The 12,845-nt window shown below is 38.7% G+C and overlaps 1 protein-coding gene across 1 annotated transcript; it reads left to right on the forward strand.

The window, feature by feature from the left end:
- Positions 1-2,128: 2,128 nt before the first annotated feature.
- Positions 2,129-10,196, forward strand: LOC138383883 (stromelysin-1-like). The gene is made up of 10 exons (XM_069469011.1): positions 2,129-2,293; positions 3,118-3,362; positions 3,455-3,603; positions 3,733-3,858; positions 5,421-5,585; positions 5,771-5,915; positions 6,801-6,934; positions 7,337-7,496; positions 8,639-8,742; positions 9,784-10,196. The coding sequence occupies exons 1-10, from the start codon at positions 2,183-2,185 to the stop codon at positions 9,882-9,884; spliced, it is 1,440 nt and encodes a 479-aa protein (XP_069325112.1). The 5' UTR covers positions 2,129-2,182; the 3' UTR covers positions 9,885-10,196.
- Positions 10,197-12,845: the final 2,649 nt, after the last annotated feature.

The following is a 12,845-nucleotide window of genomic DNA, read 5'->3' on the forward strand; positions in this document are numbered from 1 at the left end:
ATTAGTTCTCTAAGCAATTTTTGGGTACGAACTATATGCCAGGTACCATGCTAAGTACTAGGAATATAGAATCAAATGAGACATGGCCCATACCCTCAAGAAACCTACAGTAGAATAGGGGAGGCAGATAAATAAGCCATTCCACTACAGTTCAGTGTGAAAAATGCAGTGGCAGAGATGGGTACAAGGCACCATCGAGGAACAAATAAGGACTCTCCCTGGAACTCAGGGAAGACATCTCAGGGAAGTCACGGAAGCTGTTTTAAAAGATGACAAAGTTCTACATCAACAGGGTTTTGTATTTATTTTGTGAACAACATGGCCCATTTTGCCAGCACCATCTCAAGAGTTGGGAAAATAAACATGATATTTGTCAGGCTTCCCTCTAAACATTAAATATATTTTATAAGTTATAATACCCGAGAAAATTTACAAAGGAAAAACCTTAATCTAGAAGGAATTGACACCTGTGGCTGCCACAGCTGTTCTGTTTTTAATTTCTCTTTTATCTGCCGGGCTCCACTGCTCCTTCCTGGAATCTGTATCCCTGTCACCACTTTGACCTCCAATCTCCTTGTCCTCACTTGGTGTGGCCAAATATTTTCCCATTATTTCAATCAGGACAAGACACAGATTTTTTTCCTTAAAGAAATGGAGAATCACAGGACGTTATTTTTTATTTGCCTTTTAGACAGAATCTAATCTAAAAATGGAGGCTTAAATTTGATGTATGGCCCTGCCATGTGGGGGACATCTGTTTAGGCACCTCTAGTTATAGAGATCTTACTACCACCGAGGAATCCTATTTGAGCCTCCATACATATTGGGTAAAATCTCTCCAGTGTTTATTAAGAAACATACAAAAAAATAAAACAAAGAAAATGCAAAAGGAATGTAAATGGGAGGAAGCAAAATATGCACTTATTAAATGTCTACTAAGTGTGCAACACTTTTATTCATCATTGTACTTAGTTCTCACTCCCAAGATGTTCTGCCCATTAGCAAACAAATCATCGAGCAAGCAAAGGAAGAAAGAACAAATAAAATGTGGTGATCAGGGAAGGGTGCCACAAGATGGGCGGTGGCAGGTGATGAGAAGATTATGCAGAGTTTAACTAAATTTCTTCTTCTGAAAATGTTTAAGGTCTTTCTTATAAGCATTTATTATATACTAATGATGTGAGCAACTCTCTTCCCAACAAAGAAAAGGAAAAGAAAAGAAAAAAAAAAGAAAAAGAGCAGGAAAAGGAAGAACATGAGAATAGAATTTAGGATGGCTTTTTGTTTTCAACTGCAAAACATCTACTAATGTGAATTTAGGGAGGAAAGAAAGAGATTGAAAGAGAATAAGAAAAGTATGGAAGATAAAGACAGAGAGAATTTCAGTTCAGTGAGCAATGTAATTCATTTCAATTCTATAAGTATTCATGGAACAACTCTTATAGGCTTAATACCCATTAATAAATTGGGTACAGAATTACCCAAAGAGGATACATTTCCTTCTTTTTCACAGGCCCTCTTTGTTCTAACCTGCCCATGGTCTTTCTCCTCAAGAACCAGCAAATCCAGGCAGAAATCAACAGCAGGTATTTTAAATCACAGACTCAACAAATAAATTCTTCCTTCCAGTTTTCTTTTCGATATGTTTTCTCTGTGTAATACTTTATAGTATAGACTATAGTTATGTATGTATGTTTTTCATTTACAGACATCGTACTACATTTGATTTTAAATTATGTTCATCTTGAAATAAAACTGCTTTTAAACGTTCTGCACAATTCTGATTTTTACCAAGTCAGCCCACTTCTTCTATCAAACACACAAACATAAATTGTCTAGTGAATTCTAGTCAGCTTTTCCAGAGTGGAAAAAAAAAAATGCTCCAGTTTTCTCTTCTACCAAGACAGGAAGTATTTCCTGGAGCTTAATCACCGGTTTAACCTTGCAAAACTGGGAAGGTTGAGCGAAATTAGTAAAGTAGGTTGTATCATCCTACTTTCAATTTGGAATTTTTGGAAATGGTCCTGCTGCCTTTTGGATGAAAAGCAATGATGAGTCAGTTAAGCTGTGAGTGATCTAAACAAACATTATCACCCTATAAAAGTTGGGCTCCAGAGGGTGGACCTGGAAGGCAGTAGGCAAAGAGCAAGGCACTGAGACAGCATAGAGTTCAGCAAAGCCCATGGAAATGGAGAGTCTTCCAATCCTATTGTTGCTATGCGTGGCAGTTTGCTCAGCCTATCCATTAGATGGAGCTGCAAGGGGCGAGGACACCAGCATGGACCTTGTTCAGGTAATTAACAGGGGTAGATAGACACCACGCTCATTGGCAGGGCCAAGTGGAGAGACCATCTCTGCCTTCCACAGTAAGCTCAAACCCTTCTGTGTGTCTTAAAACCCACATAGAATGATTTGAGCTTACTGTGTAGGAACCGTTCAGGGACAGAGAGTTATAAAGTGTTGGCCATGGAAAGGGTCTCAGTATCACAGTATTTGGGATTCTCCTTTTATGTAGGAAGAAATAAAGGCCAGAAACATTAGGTGTTTTCTCAAGATCACACAACACTATAGCAGTAGCAGCACTGGGGCTTGAGGCACATGATATCAAGTGGAAAAGTGTGTGAACCATGTCACGCTTTGGAACTTCTTTAGGTATTTTAATTCAATGTAATTTTACCTAAGTATTTGTATTGCTAGTGACATGTTTAGACAAAGGAATTTGTCCAACTCTTTTCTTAGGCCAAGGACTTGTGAGAAATATAAAGTGAAAAATTAAGGAAATTCAATAAATTTACCTTAAATATACAAATATGCTCAAAGAGGCTTATTTGTTCATTTTGTTTTTTTCCTTTAAGTGCACTGGATATTTATCTCAATTTTTCGCTTTACTTTTATTACTTTGATAGCGAACTAAGCTGCAGAGACTGTTAAAAGTTAAAGCAAAGGTGAGAGGAAGGCTGTAATTAAAGAATTAAATGAAATGTGACATTTATTATTTCAGGAAACTAGAGCAATACTTCAAATAGATTAAGAAAAGTGGGCAACTGCAAAATTTACTATAAATGGCTACAGCTAAAAATCATAAGAATGACCCCAAAACTGTACTTATTCTATTAGCAATACCTAGAAAACTACTACAACCTTCCAAAAGATGCGAAGCAGTTTGTTAGAAGAAAGGACAGTGGTCCTGTTGTTAAGAAAATTCGAGAAATGCAGAAGTTCCTTGGGTTGGAGGTGACGGGGAAGCTGGACTCCAACACTCTGGAGGTGATTAGCAAGCCCAGGTGTGGCGTTCCTGACGTTGGTCACTTCAGTACCTTTCTTGGCATGCCCAAGTGGAGGAAAACCCAACTTACCTACAGGTAATGGGTCCAAAGAGTTTTCACATAGGATTGAAATGTTATAAACTGTGTCATAGTAGAAAATATTATCTTCTTCAATTTTTCTCATACAGGATTGTGAATTATACACTAGATTTGCCAAGAGATGCTGTTGATTCTGCCATTGAGAGAGCTCTGAAAATCTGGGAGGAGGTGACTCCACTCACATTCTCCAGGATGGATGAAGGAGAGGCTGACATAATGATCTCTTTTGCAGTTCGAGGTAAAAATTAAAGCACAACAAAACAAAAACACATGAAATGCATGCATTTATCTGCTGTTGTTTTATTGGAAAAGGCAAAAAGAGATCCTAATTACCTATCTTTCCAATAAAAAAATTTTTTTTTGTTAGAACATGGAGACTTTTCCCCTTTTGATGGACCTGGAAAAGTTTTGGCTCACGCCTATCCCCCCGGGCAAGGGATTTATGGAGATGCTCACTTTGACGATGATGAACAATGGACGAAGGAGACAGCAGGTTAGTGCCATCTCTCAGTATGGTTTTGGTCTTAATTTATTTTTACATTTAGGAAACTCTTAATAAGTAAAAATGCTCAAGAAATGGGGTATTCTGGATTTCCCAGGGGATCAGGGATCAGCAGAATATATTTTTGTTTAAATCATTATTGAAAAAATTTTCAGATGCCTAAAAATTTTATTTCCTGTCTTGGTTAAGCACAATATAAAAAACATCATTAAGTATTTCTTTAATGATTGTGGATTGTGTGTGATTTAAGGGCCACCATTATTAAGAACAATTTCTCATTATATCAAAATGCGGATATCCAAGGGATAGTGTATTGCATTGAATCTATACCAAAAAGTGGCCTGGATATTGCTTAGATAATTTTCCCTATTTACTTCCTTACTCTTCAAAACAGACATCAGAATTAAATTTCAAAAACTGAAGTTTTCTTTTTGCCTTTTTTCTGGCTAAGGCAATATTTTACTACCTCTAGGCTAAGAGGAATTTTTATGGATTTGTTCCTTTCCAAGGAAAGGACTAACCCACAAATACAATGTCCGAACTGTTTAGGTAGAAGAATGTTTCTCAGTTCATAACTGTGTATTTTGGGGAATGACTTCCAAAGTTTTCAAAAAATCAGCTGAAATAAATAATGCTACTTCTGAGATTTAACTGGGATTTATAACAAAAATGTAAATATCTGTAGAAAGTACAAATGTGAGTTTAGTGCTGGATAAAATTCTTGATTTGGTTGAATTAACAACTTCTTTTTACAAATGAACCTTCTTCCTAGGGTCACAAGTTGTACAAGTAACACTTGCAAAAGTAAAGTAAATTTACTTGTTATGTTGATTGTAATTACCCAATGCCTTCCAGTTTCAGCATTATGGGTTAAAAAAAAAAAAAATACAAACAGGGAAAACATCTGAATGCAGCTAATGTTTGTGTGCCTAAAATCTCTTTTGTGACAAATGCTAGACATGATTGGGCATGTTATGTTTTAGACCAATTTTGCAAATCCTATGACAACTTTCATAATTCATCTTTTGAGACTAAATATAATATATACTTGATAGTGAGGCCAAAAAATTATGAAAGCAATATTCCAATAAAAAATAACAGGAGTATGGTTAAGGATATCAGAACTGAGATGAATACAGTTTCATTCAACTGAGACTGAAAATGGAAAATGCTAATATATTGAAACAGTGTTTAGCTTTGCATTGATAAATGAAGAGAAATTTTTATTGATGTGCTAAACAAGTAGGTTCATTGCATTTCTGAATATAAGAAAAGGGACCTGGTTCTCCTGGAGTTATGAGGCCCCCGAGGCTGGGGGTGGGTGGGCAGGTGGATGTGACAGGGTACTTTACAGGAATGATTTCAAGTATGTCCTGAAATATGTTTAGCATTCCATTAAGTGTATAATCAGTCAATTGCTCAATTAACCAACAAACAAGGCAAAGATAGCCCTATGTGGTTCCAGGAAGTAAACAAATACAATGCACAGCTGACCTGTGTAATGTACCTGTATTTTAGGAATAAGTGGCTATTATTTATGATTTCAGAAATAGGAACCAATTTATTCCTTGTTGCTGCTCATGAACTTGGCCACTCCTTGGGTCTCTTTCACTCGGCCAACACCGAAGCTGTGATGTACCCACTCTACAAGTCATTCACAGACCTGGCCCAGTTCCGCCTTTCTCAAGATGATGTGGATGGCATTCAGTCCCTCTATGGTGAGTGACGCTGGAAAAATTAGGCATCGTAGCTTTGCAATGATGGTCTTCAGGGAAGTTTTAAAATGCTACATAGAATATTTGTAATGTAGCTCAAAGGACCTTGAGAATGTTTGGAAAGCATGTAAATTGACAAACCCATCACATTTCCCTAATGTTTGTATCCCTGAATCTGTTCCCTTCAGGACCCCCCTCTGCCTCCCCTGATGACACCCTGGTGCCCACGGAATCTGCCCCTCTAGGACCTGAGACACCAGCCATGTGCGATCCTGCTTTGTCCTTCGATGCAATCAGCACCCTGAGGGGAGAAGTCCTGTTCTTTAAAGACAGGTCAGACCAGAAAATTGAATTTTCCTATCTATCGTTTTGATTTACAATGCTTAGAAAGGAAAACAAAAGGAAACGTGATAGAGACTTTTAAACATTTAAAACAAAAACGTTTCCTCTGAGCTTGAAATCATTCAGACCTGGTGCTGCCCTTTCCACATTTTCCTAAAACTATCAGGTTCATTTCTGAAGTCTTAGGATGAGTTGATTCTTATCCTCTAATGGTTGTTTCCAAATGTCCTAAGACATGGTTTCTTTTCAAAAAGCACAAGTAAATCTTTAGAATAAGAATTTTACCTTTACCTCCTTCAAAAATGACACCAGGATAAGCATTACATTTAATCAATTAATTTACTTACTGCTGTACAAATGTGCACATGATAAAACATTCAAACCGCACAAATGGGAAGAAAGTTAAACATTTTGGTTCCTCAGTTCTCCCTATGTTCATTCATAATCAACACCTCTTTTATATGCTTCCAGAATTGTTCTGTCCCTATATAAGAATATACTTGGACAGAACATACACATACACACACATACGGCCTAGATTTTTGAAAAGTATAAATGACGGTATAGCACATACACTGTTTTGCACGTATTGCAGATAATTAATTAGAGCACATACTGGGCTACTGAGTTTGCATGGTAGGATAACTTTTCTTTCATAGACAATGATACTCTGAAAAGCTATGACAGGAGGTCCACTTCAGTCTTCTGAAGAAAAAGAAAAGAATTTTCCTAATGGCAATATACTTGATTTCTGTCTGTCATCCAGCCTAGAAGATGAGGGAATGGGGGAAGTTGGGTGAGGCAGGACAGTGAGGAAAATACTGTAAAGGTGAAAGACTGTTTTTCAATTTACATTTCTTTCTATATACATTTTAGGCATTTTTGGCGCAAATCCTTCAGGACACATGAACTTGAATTTCATTTGATCTCTTCATTTTGGCCATCTCTTCCTTCAGACCTGGATGCTGCATATGAAGTTACTAGCAAGGATACTGTTTTCATTTTTAAAGGTAACTATTATATAATCATTTCTTTAACTCTTGAAATAAACCCTTTCACAAGGAAACTGAACAGGATTTGAATTTTTTTACTATGTCAAAATTTGGCTACTAAAACAGCCAAAGGTAATGAAGAAATAACCAGGGCTGGTATTATTTTATTTATATTTTACAGATGATAAAAATAAAGATAGGAAGATAAATTGCCCAGAGTTGTGAATTCTCTCATTTGATCTTTGTTCATTCATACAATTTGCAAATTTTTGCTAAAAGCCCACTATAAGCTGGTGACTAAATCTAAAATTCAGACTTCTTCTTTACCATGGAAATCAAAGGTGTTAAAAAGTATTTTTAAAGCGAAAAGGCTTAACTGCTATAAATTTAATATGACTCTGAATTATTTATTTTTAACAGGAAATCAGTTCTGGGGTGTCCGAGGAGGTGAGGTACAAGCAGGTTACCCAAGAAGCATCCACACCCTGGGTTTTCCTCCAACAGTAAAGAAAATCAATGCAGCCATTTCTGATAAGGACAAGAAGAAAACATACTTCTTTGTAGAGGACAAATACTGGAGGTGAGAAGCAAAAGGATGACTTTGTATGGAGCCTAATTAGGGAAATAGTTTTCTTTTTCTAAGAAAACACACCCCACCCACCCCTTAGGGCTGCTTCCCTTCCAGTAGGAAGAAAGGGTTTTGGACAACTTCTGGAAAGTACTTTCAAACATAGCAGTGCCTTATAACAGGTGTTTCTTAAGCTCCCCTACTTTGAGTCCCATGTGCAATTGGTTGGTGCTTCCCTCTCTGCTGTTTCCTCCCCTGGAGACTCCTCTTCCCTTCTCCACCTACTCAAATCCTGCCCATCCCTCAAGTCCTGGCTCAAGTGCCACCCTTTGCATGCAGCCTTCCCTCCTGGACTTTAAACCCAACTAGGAAGATGCCCTGAGAGTCCATGCCACAATTTAGCCGTCTTACAGTTCTGCTCCTTGTCTCATTGTGTTTGCCTTGTCTTCTTAATGTTTCCATATGATTTTCAAGGGCTTCTTCTAACCTCACTCATTCATTCCTTCTGCCTGTGTAAGAGATGACAAGCAACAGCAGTCCAGTTTTAGGGATACAACCCAGGACTCACAGACAGATTGACTCCTGGGCCAGCTGCCCAGACTTTGAGACATCCAGACTGACCATCTGACATCCAACCAATGGGCCCAAAACGCATTTACTGTGCTTTGCTTCTCATCCCAATCCCTTTTCCTAGGAGGCTGCCATAGAAGACTTAGATGTGCACGGTGGGGAGGGCAGGTATATATGGCTAAGTGGTAGAGAACTTGAAATTGTATTTTAGATGAATGATTCAATTCACTTTATACACACCCACATACACAACACACACACAAACACACACACATATATATAAGTCTCTGTGACAGAAAGGTGATTAAGGTTCTCTCTGTCCAGGCTTAAGAAATATGGTTAACAAGCAGCGTGTGCTACATACAGCAGGATGCTGTCCCTGTTTCTGATAGAGACATGGTTTTAAGAACTAAGTTTGCAATACCATTAAAGTCACATATTTCTCTAGTCCTAAATATGCTTGACATTTATTTGCAGTACTTGGAAAGTTTACTAGAATTCCACAGTAAACCTAACGTGACTTATGAATTTTGGTAACGTGGCCTATATGCATTACTGAGCTGTGTTTCTTTCACTCGGAACAGATTTGATGAGAAGAGACAGTCCATGGAGCCAGGCTTTCCCAAGCAAATAGCTGAAGACTTTCCAGGGGTTGACACAAAGATTGACGCTGCTTTTGAAGCATTTGGTAAGAGGATACTTATTTTGGTGGCAATGGGGCACTTGAAACATTCTATGGTATCAGAGGGAAGAGCAGAATTGAAACAATTTTTAATAACAGGTTTTTTTTTCCCAAATGAGTTCCTTCCCCAAAATTTCGATTCACCTACTTTTGTACCAGTTATATGACTACTTCACATAACAAATTATTTTGAATCATAAAGATAATTAACACAAATCTTTCTACTTTATTTGGTTTTATACATGCATATAAAACCAAAGTGCTCATGTCACTTCCTCACTTCTCGAGCTGCTACCTTACAGATTACCATGTTAGCATAAAAATCTCATCAAGTGATGTATCCAGGTGTAATACTGGCGGCCTGGTCTTTTCCTCCATCCCATCTTATTGCTATCAGGGAGATTTTCTCTGTCTTTCCTGAGTAGTTGCTCATTGCCCATATTGGTCAGTTGCAAACACTTACCTTTCCATGTGCCCAAAGTTAAAAAAAAAAAAAAAAAAAATTCCAACTCAAAAGTAGGTGAGTGGAGGCTGATGATCTTTACTGAAAGGTAACTTGGGCATGTTTGCAGAGCCCTAAAGGGTCCTCTGGTGTCTTGACAGAGTTGCTGTGCTTCTCAGGTTGCAATGTGGGGAAAGGGGAAGAGGCGTGTGGGGAGGAAAGAAATAAGTGATCATATTTTTCAGAAAATAGGAGAATTTTATCTGATTGGAAGCAGAATAACCTCCTAACCCAGAACGTAGCTTTGCTGTCAGACAGAGCTCGAGTGGAGTGCTGTCTCCATCCTTCCTTGTTGAGTAACCTTGGGCGAACATCTAAATCTGTCTATGCCTCAACTTGCTCATTTGTAAAATGGAGTTAGGTATACTACCTTACAGGGCTGTTGCAGAGATAAATGAAAACAAAATCATGCAAAATGCTTAACACAGTCCCTGGCACAAAGTAAAGTTTTATAATCACTTTCTATTTTTAGTTCTCTATTGTTATGAGTTTTGAATGTTGCCAGATGTCTTTATTTGAAAAACTATCTTACTATTATTTTGCAGGGTTTTTCTATTTCTTCAGTGGATCTTCACAGTTGGAGTTTGACCCCAATGCAAAGAAAGTGACACATATTTTGAAGAGTAACAGCTGGTTTAATTGTTAGGAGAGAGGTGTAGAAGATACACTATGGGCATTTTAAATGGAGCTAGTAATTCTTCACCTAAGTCTTTGTGAATGAAAAGGGTTTGTTTTCTCCTGCGTGTGCTGCGACAGAGAACTCGAGTGTGCCCTGTGCCTCTTGCCAGTCGTCTTCTTGTTACCACAGGGCATTCAAATGGGCTGCTGCTTAGCTTGCACCTTGTCCCATGGAATGATTTTGCACAAGAGAAGGGGAAGCACTCATGTGCAACAAATGACTGTATCTATGTAGACTATTTGCTTGTTATTTAATAAAGATGATTTGTCAGTTATTTTATTTGTTTTGTTTGTTTCAAGAGCAAGTCTTTCTCACAATCTTGGGGACATTATGGACTGACTGAGAAGTAGACAGCCTGAGATGCTTGGCCAGTGGATAAGGGTCTCCATGGCTGGGGCTTTGCAATGGGCTCATTTAGAACTGAAGAGAATCTACCACTTGCTCTCTTCATTAGCCCTATAACAGGATTCTTAGTCTGCCACCTAGACATTGTATGTGTTCTGACACACCTAGAGAAGAAAAATCTAGGGGGTGGTCACATTGTAGGGCTGGCTCTGGGAAAAATTGGGAAATGAATCCTGTAATTATAGCCAATTGTCTAATTCACACACCTCATTTTATGTGGGGAAATCAAACTTGTTCTTCATCTTTTCCTTTTATTTATATATTCCCTTAGTGGAGCCCCTTCCCCTGACCTAGCAAGCAAAAGTCCTCAAATCTACCTTATTTACACAAAAAGATATCCTCTTGTATTCATTTTGTATCTGCCTGTGCCCCATTGGCAAATGACGATTCTGAAACAGGTTTATCATCCACAAGTAACATCTTTAGCACAATGCCTGGTACACAGTAAGAGCTTATTTCCTCTTTAATTTATCCATTCATTTGAGAAGGGTTTATTAATCAGATTCCATATGCCAAGCATTATGCTAGATTGTAGCATAGAAACCTGAAAAAAAAAGGACACAATCACAATCCCTTCTGTCGCTGAGATTATAATTCAGCAAAAGAATATATGCAGATAAGCACAAATATGAATAAACAATTGTAAATATGGTAAGAGTTACAAAGGAAAAAAAATAGACTTCTTTGTTAGAATAACAGGAGACCCTAATTTGAACGAGGTGGTTTTAGAAGAACTTTTGAGGGAATGGCTTTGAAAGTTTTGAGGGGAGGTATGGAGACTAAATGGGGAGATGATGGCTTGGACCAGCAGTCCCCAACCTTTTTGGCACCAGGGACCAGTCTCATGGAAGACAATTTTTCCATGGCCTGGGGGGTGGGTGGGGGGATGATTTCAGGATGATTCAAGCTCATTACATTTATGACAGTTGCAACCTCTCCCCAGCACTAGCATCACGGCCTCAGCTCCGCCGCAGATCATCAGGCATTAGATTCTCATAAGGAGCTCACAACCTAGATCCCTCACATGTGCAGTTTACAGTAGGGTTCGAGCTGCTGAGAATCCACTGTGGCCGCTGATCTGACAGGAGGTGGAGCTCAAGCGGTGATGTGATCCATGGGGAGTGGCTGTAAATACAGATGAAGCTTCACTGGCTCACCCGCCGCTCACCCACCACTCACCTCCTCCTGTGCAGCCCAGTTCCTTACAGGCCACGGACTGGTACCCGTCTGCAGGCCCAGGGTTGGGGACTGCTGGCTTGTACCATGTGGTCACACTGGAGAGTCAGGGATAAGAGTGAAACATACAGATATGAGACATACAGCAGGACTCAATAATGGATTATTTACATGGTTTGACAGAGAACGAAGTATTCAGAATAATCCCCAGATAGTTTTCTTGACTATAAGTGTCGACGATAGGGGAAGACTTGGAGAGCAGGTCTGAGAGGGAAGGGCAAGAGTTACAATGAGTTGTTTAGTGTTGCCCATTTTTGAAATGTCTGAGAGATATTCAAGTAAGCCATGGGATAAAGGAATCTGGAACACAAAATAGAGGACATAAACACAGGCGTTTTTAGCACTGAGATTATTCTTAAAGCCACAAGTATGGGAGAGATCATATGGGGAGATTTTAAGATGAAACTAATGAATAGCAACATTTTGTCAAAAAAGATAGAATTTCTTTATTTTTAAAATTACCTACATTTATTTAGTTTAGTTTTAAATAGGTAATACCTAGCCACAACACAAATTTCAAAAGTTAAACAACAATATACAATAAAAATAATTTGCCTCCCATTTCTGTTCCCAACATCTAGCTCCTTTTCTTTCTTTCTTTTTTTTTTTTTTGAGACAGAGTCTTGCTGTGTTGCCCGGGCTACAGTCTAGAGTGCCATGACATCATCATAGCTCACAGCAACCTCAAACTCCTGGGCTCAAGCAATCCTCCTGCCTTAGCCTCCTGAGTAGCTGGGACTACAGGCTTGAGCCACCACGTCAGGCTAATTTTTTCTATTTTTTTTTTTTTTGTTTCCCAACTAATTTCTTTCTATTTTTAGTAGAGATGGCGGGGGGGGGGGGGGGGGGGATGGTCGGCGGCAGGGGGGCTGCGGGGGGGGGGGGGCGTCTCACTCTTGCTGAGGCTGGTCTTGAACTCCTGACCTCAAGCGATCCTCCCGCCTCTAGGCCTCCATGAGTGCTGGGATTATAGGCGTGAGCCACCATGCCCTGCCTCTCTAGCTCCTTTTCTCAGAGGCAACCAAGTAGATTTTTATGAATCCTTTCAGAGCTATTTTATGCATATCAAACATTAATACTATCTTTTTAAATAAAAATGGTAACATGCAAAATCATATTGTCCTGCTCTTTGTTTTTTCACTTAATATATCTTAGCAACCATTCCACATTAGTACATGTAGAACTGCCTCATTCATTCATTTTTTATAAAGGCATAGTTAATTTAACATTAAGACTGCAATATGAAAGGCCCAAATGAAACAAAGGAACACAACTTCCCATTGACAC

The sequence above is a fragment of the Eulemur rufifrons genome, chromosome 6 (assembly GCF_041146395.1).
Source record: "Eulemur rufifrons isolate Redbay chromosome 6, OSU_ERuf_1, whole genome shotgun sequence".
NCBI lineage: Eukaryota > Metazoa > Chordata > Mammalia > Primates > Lemuridae > Eulemur > Eulemur rufifrons.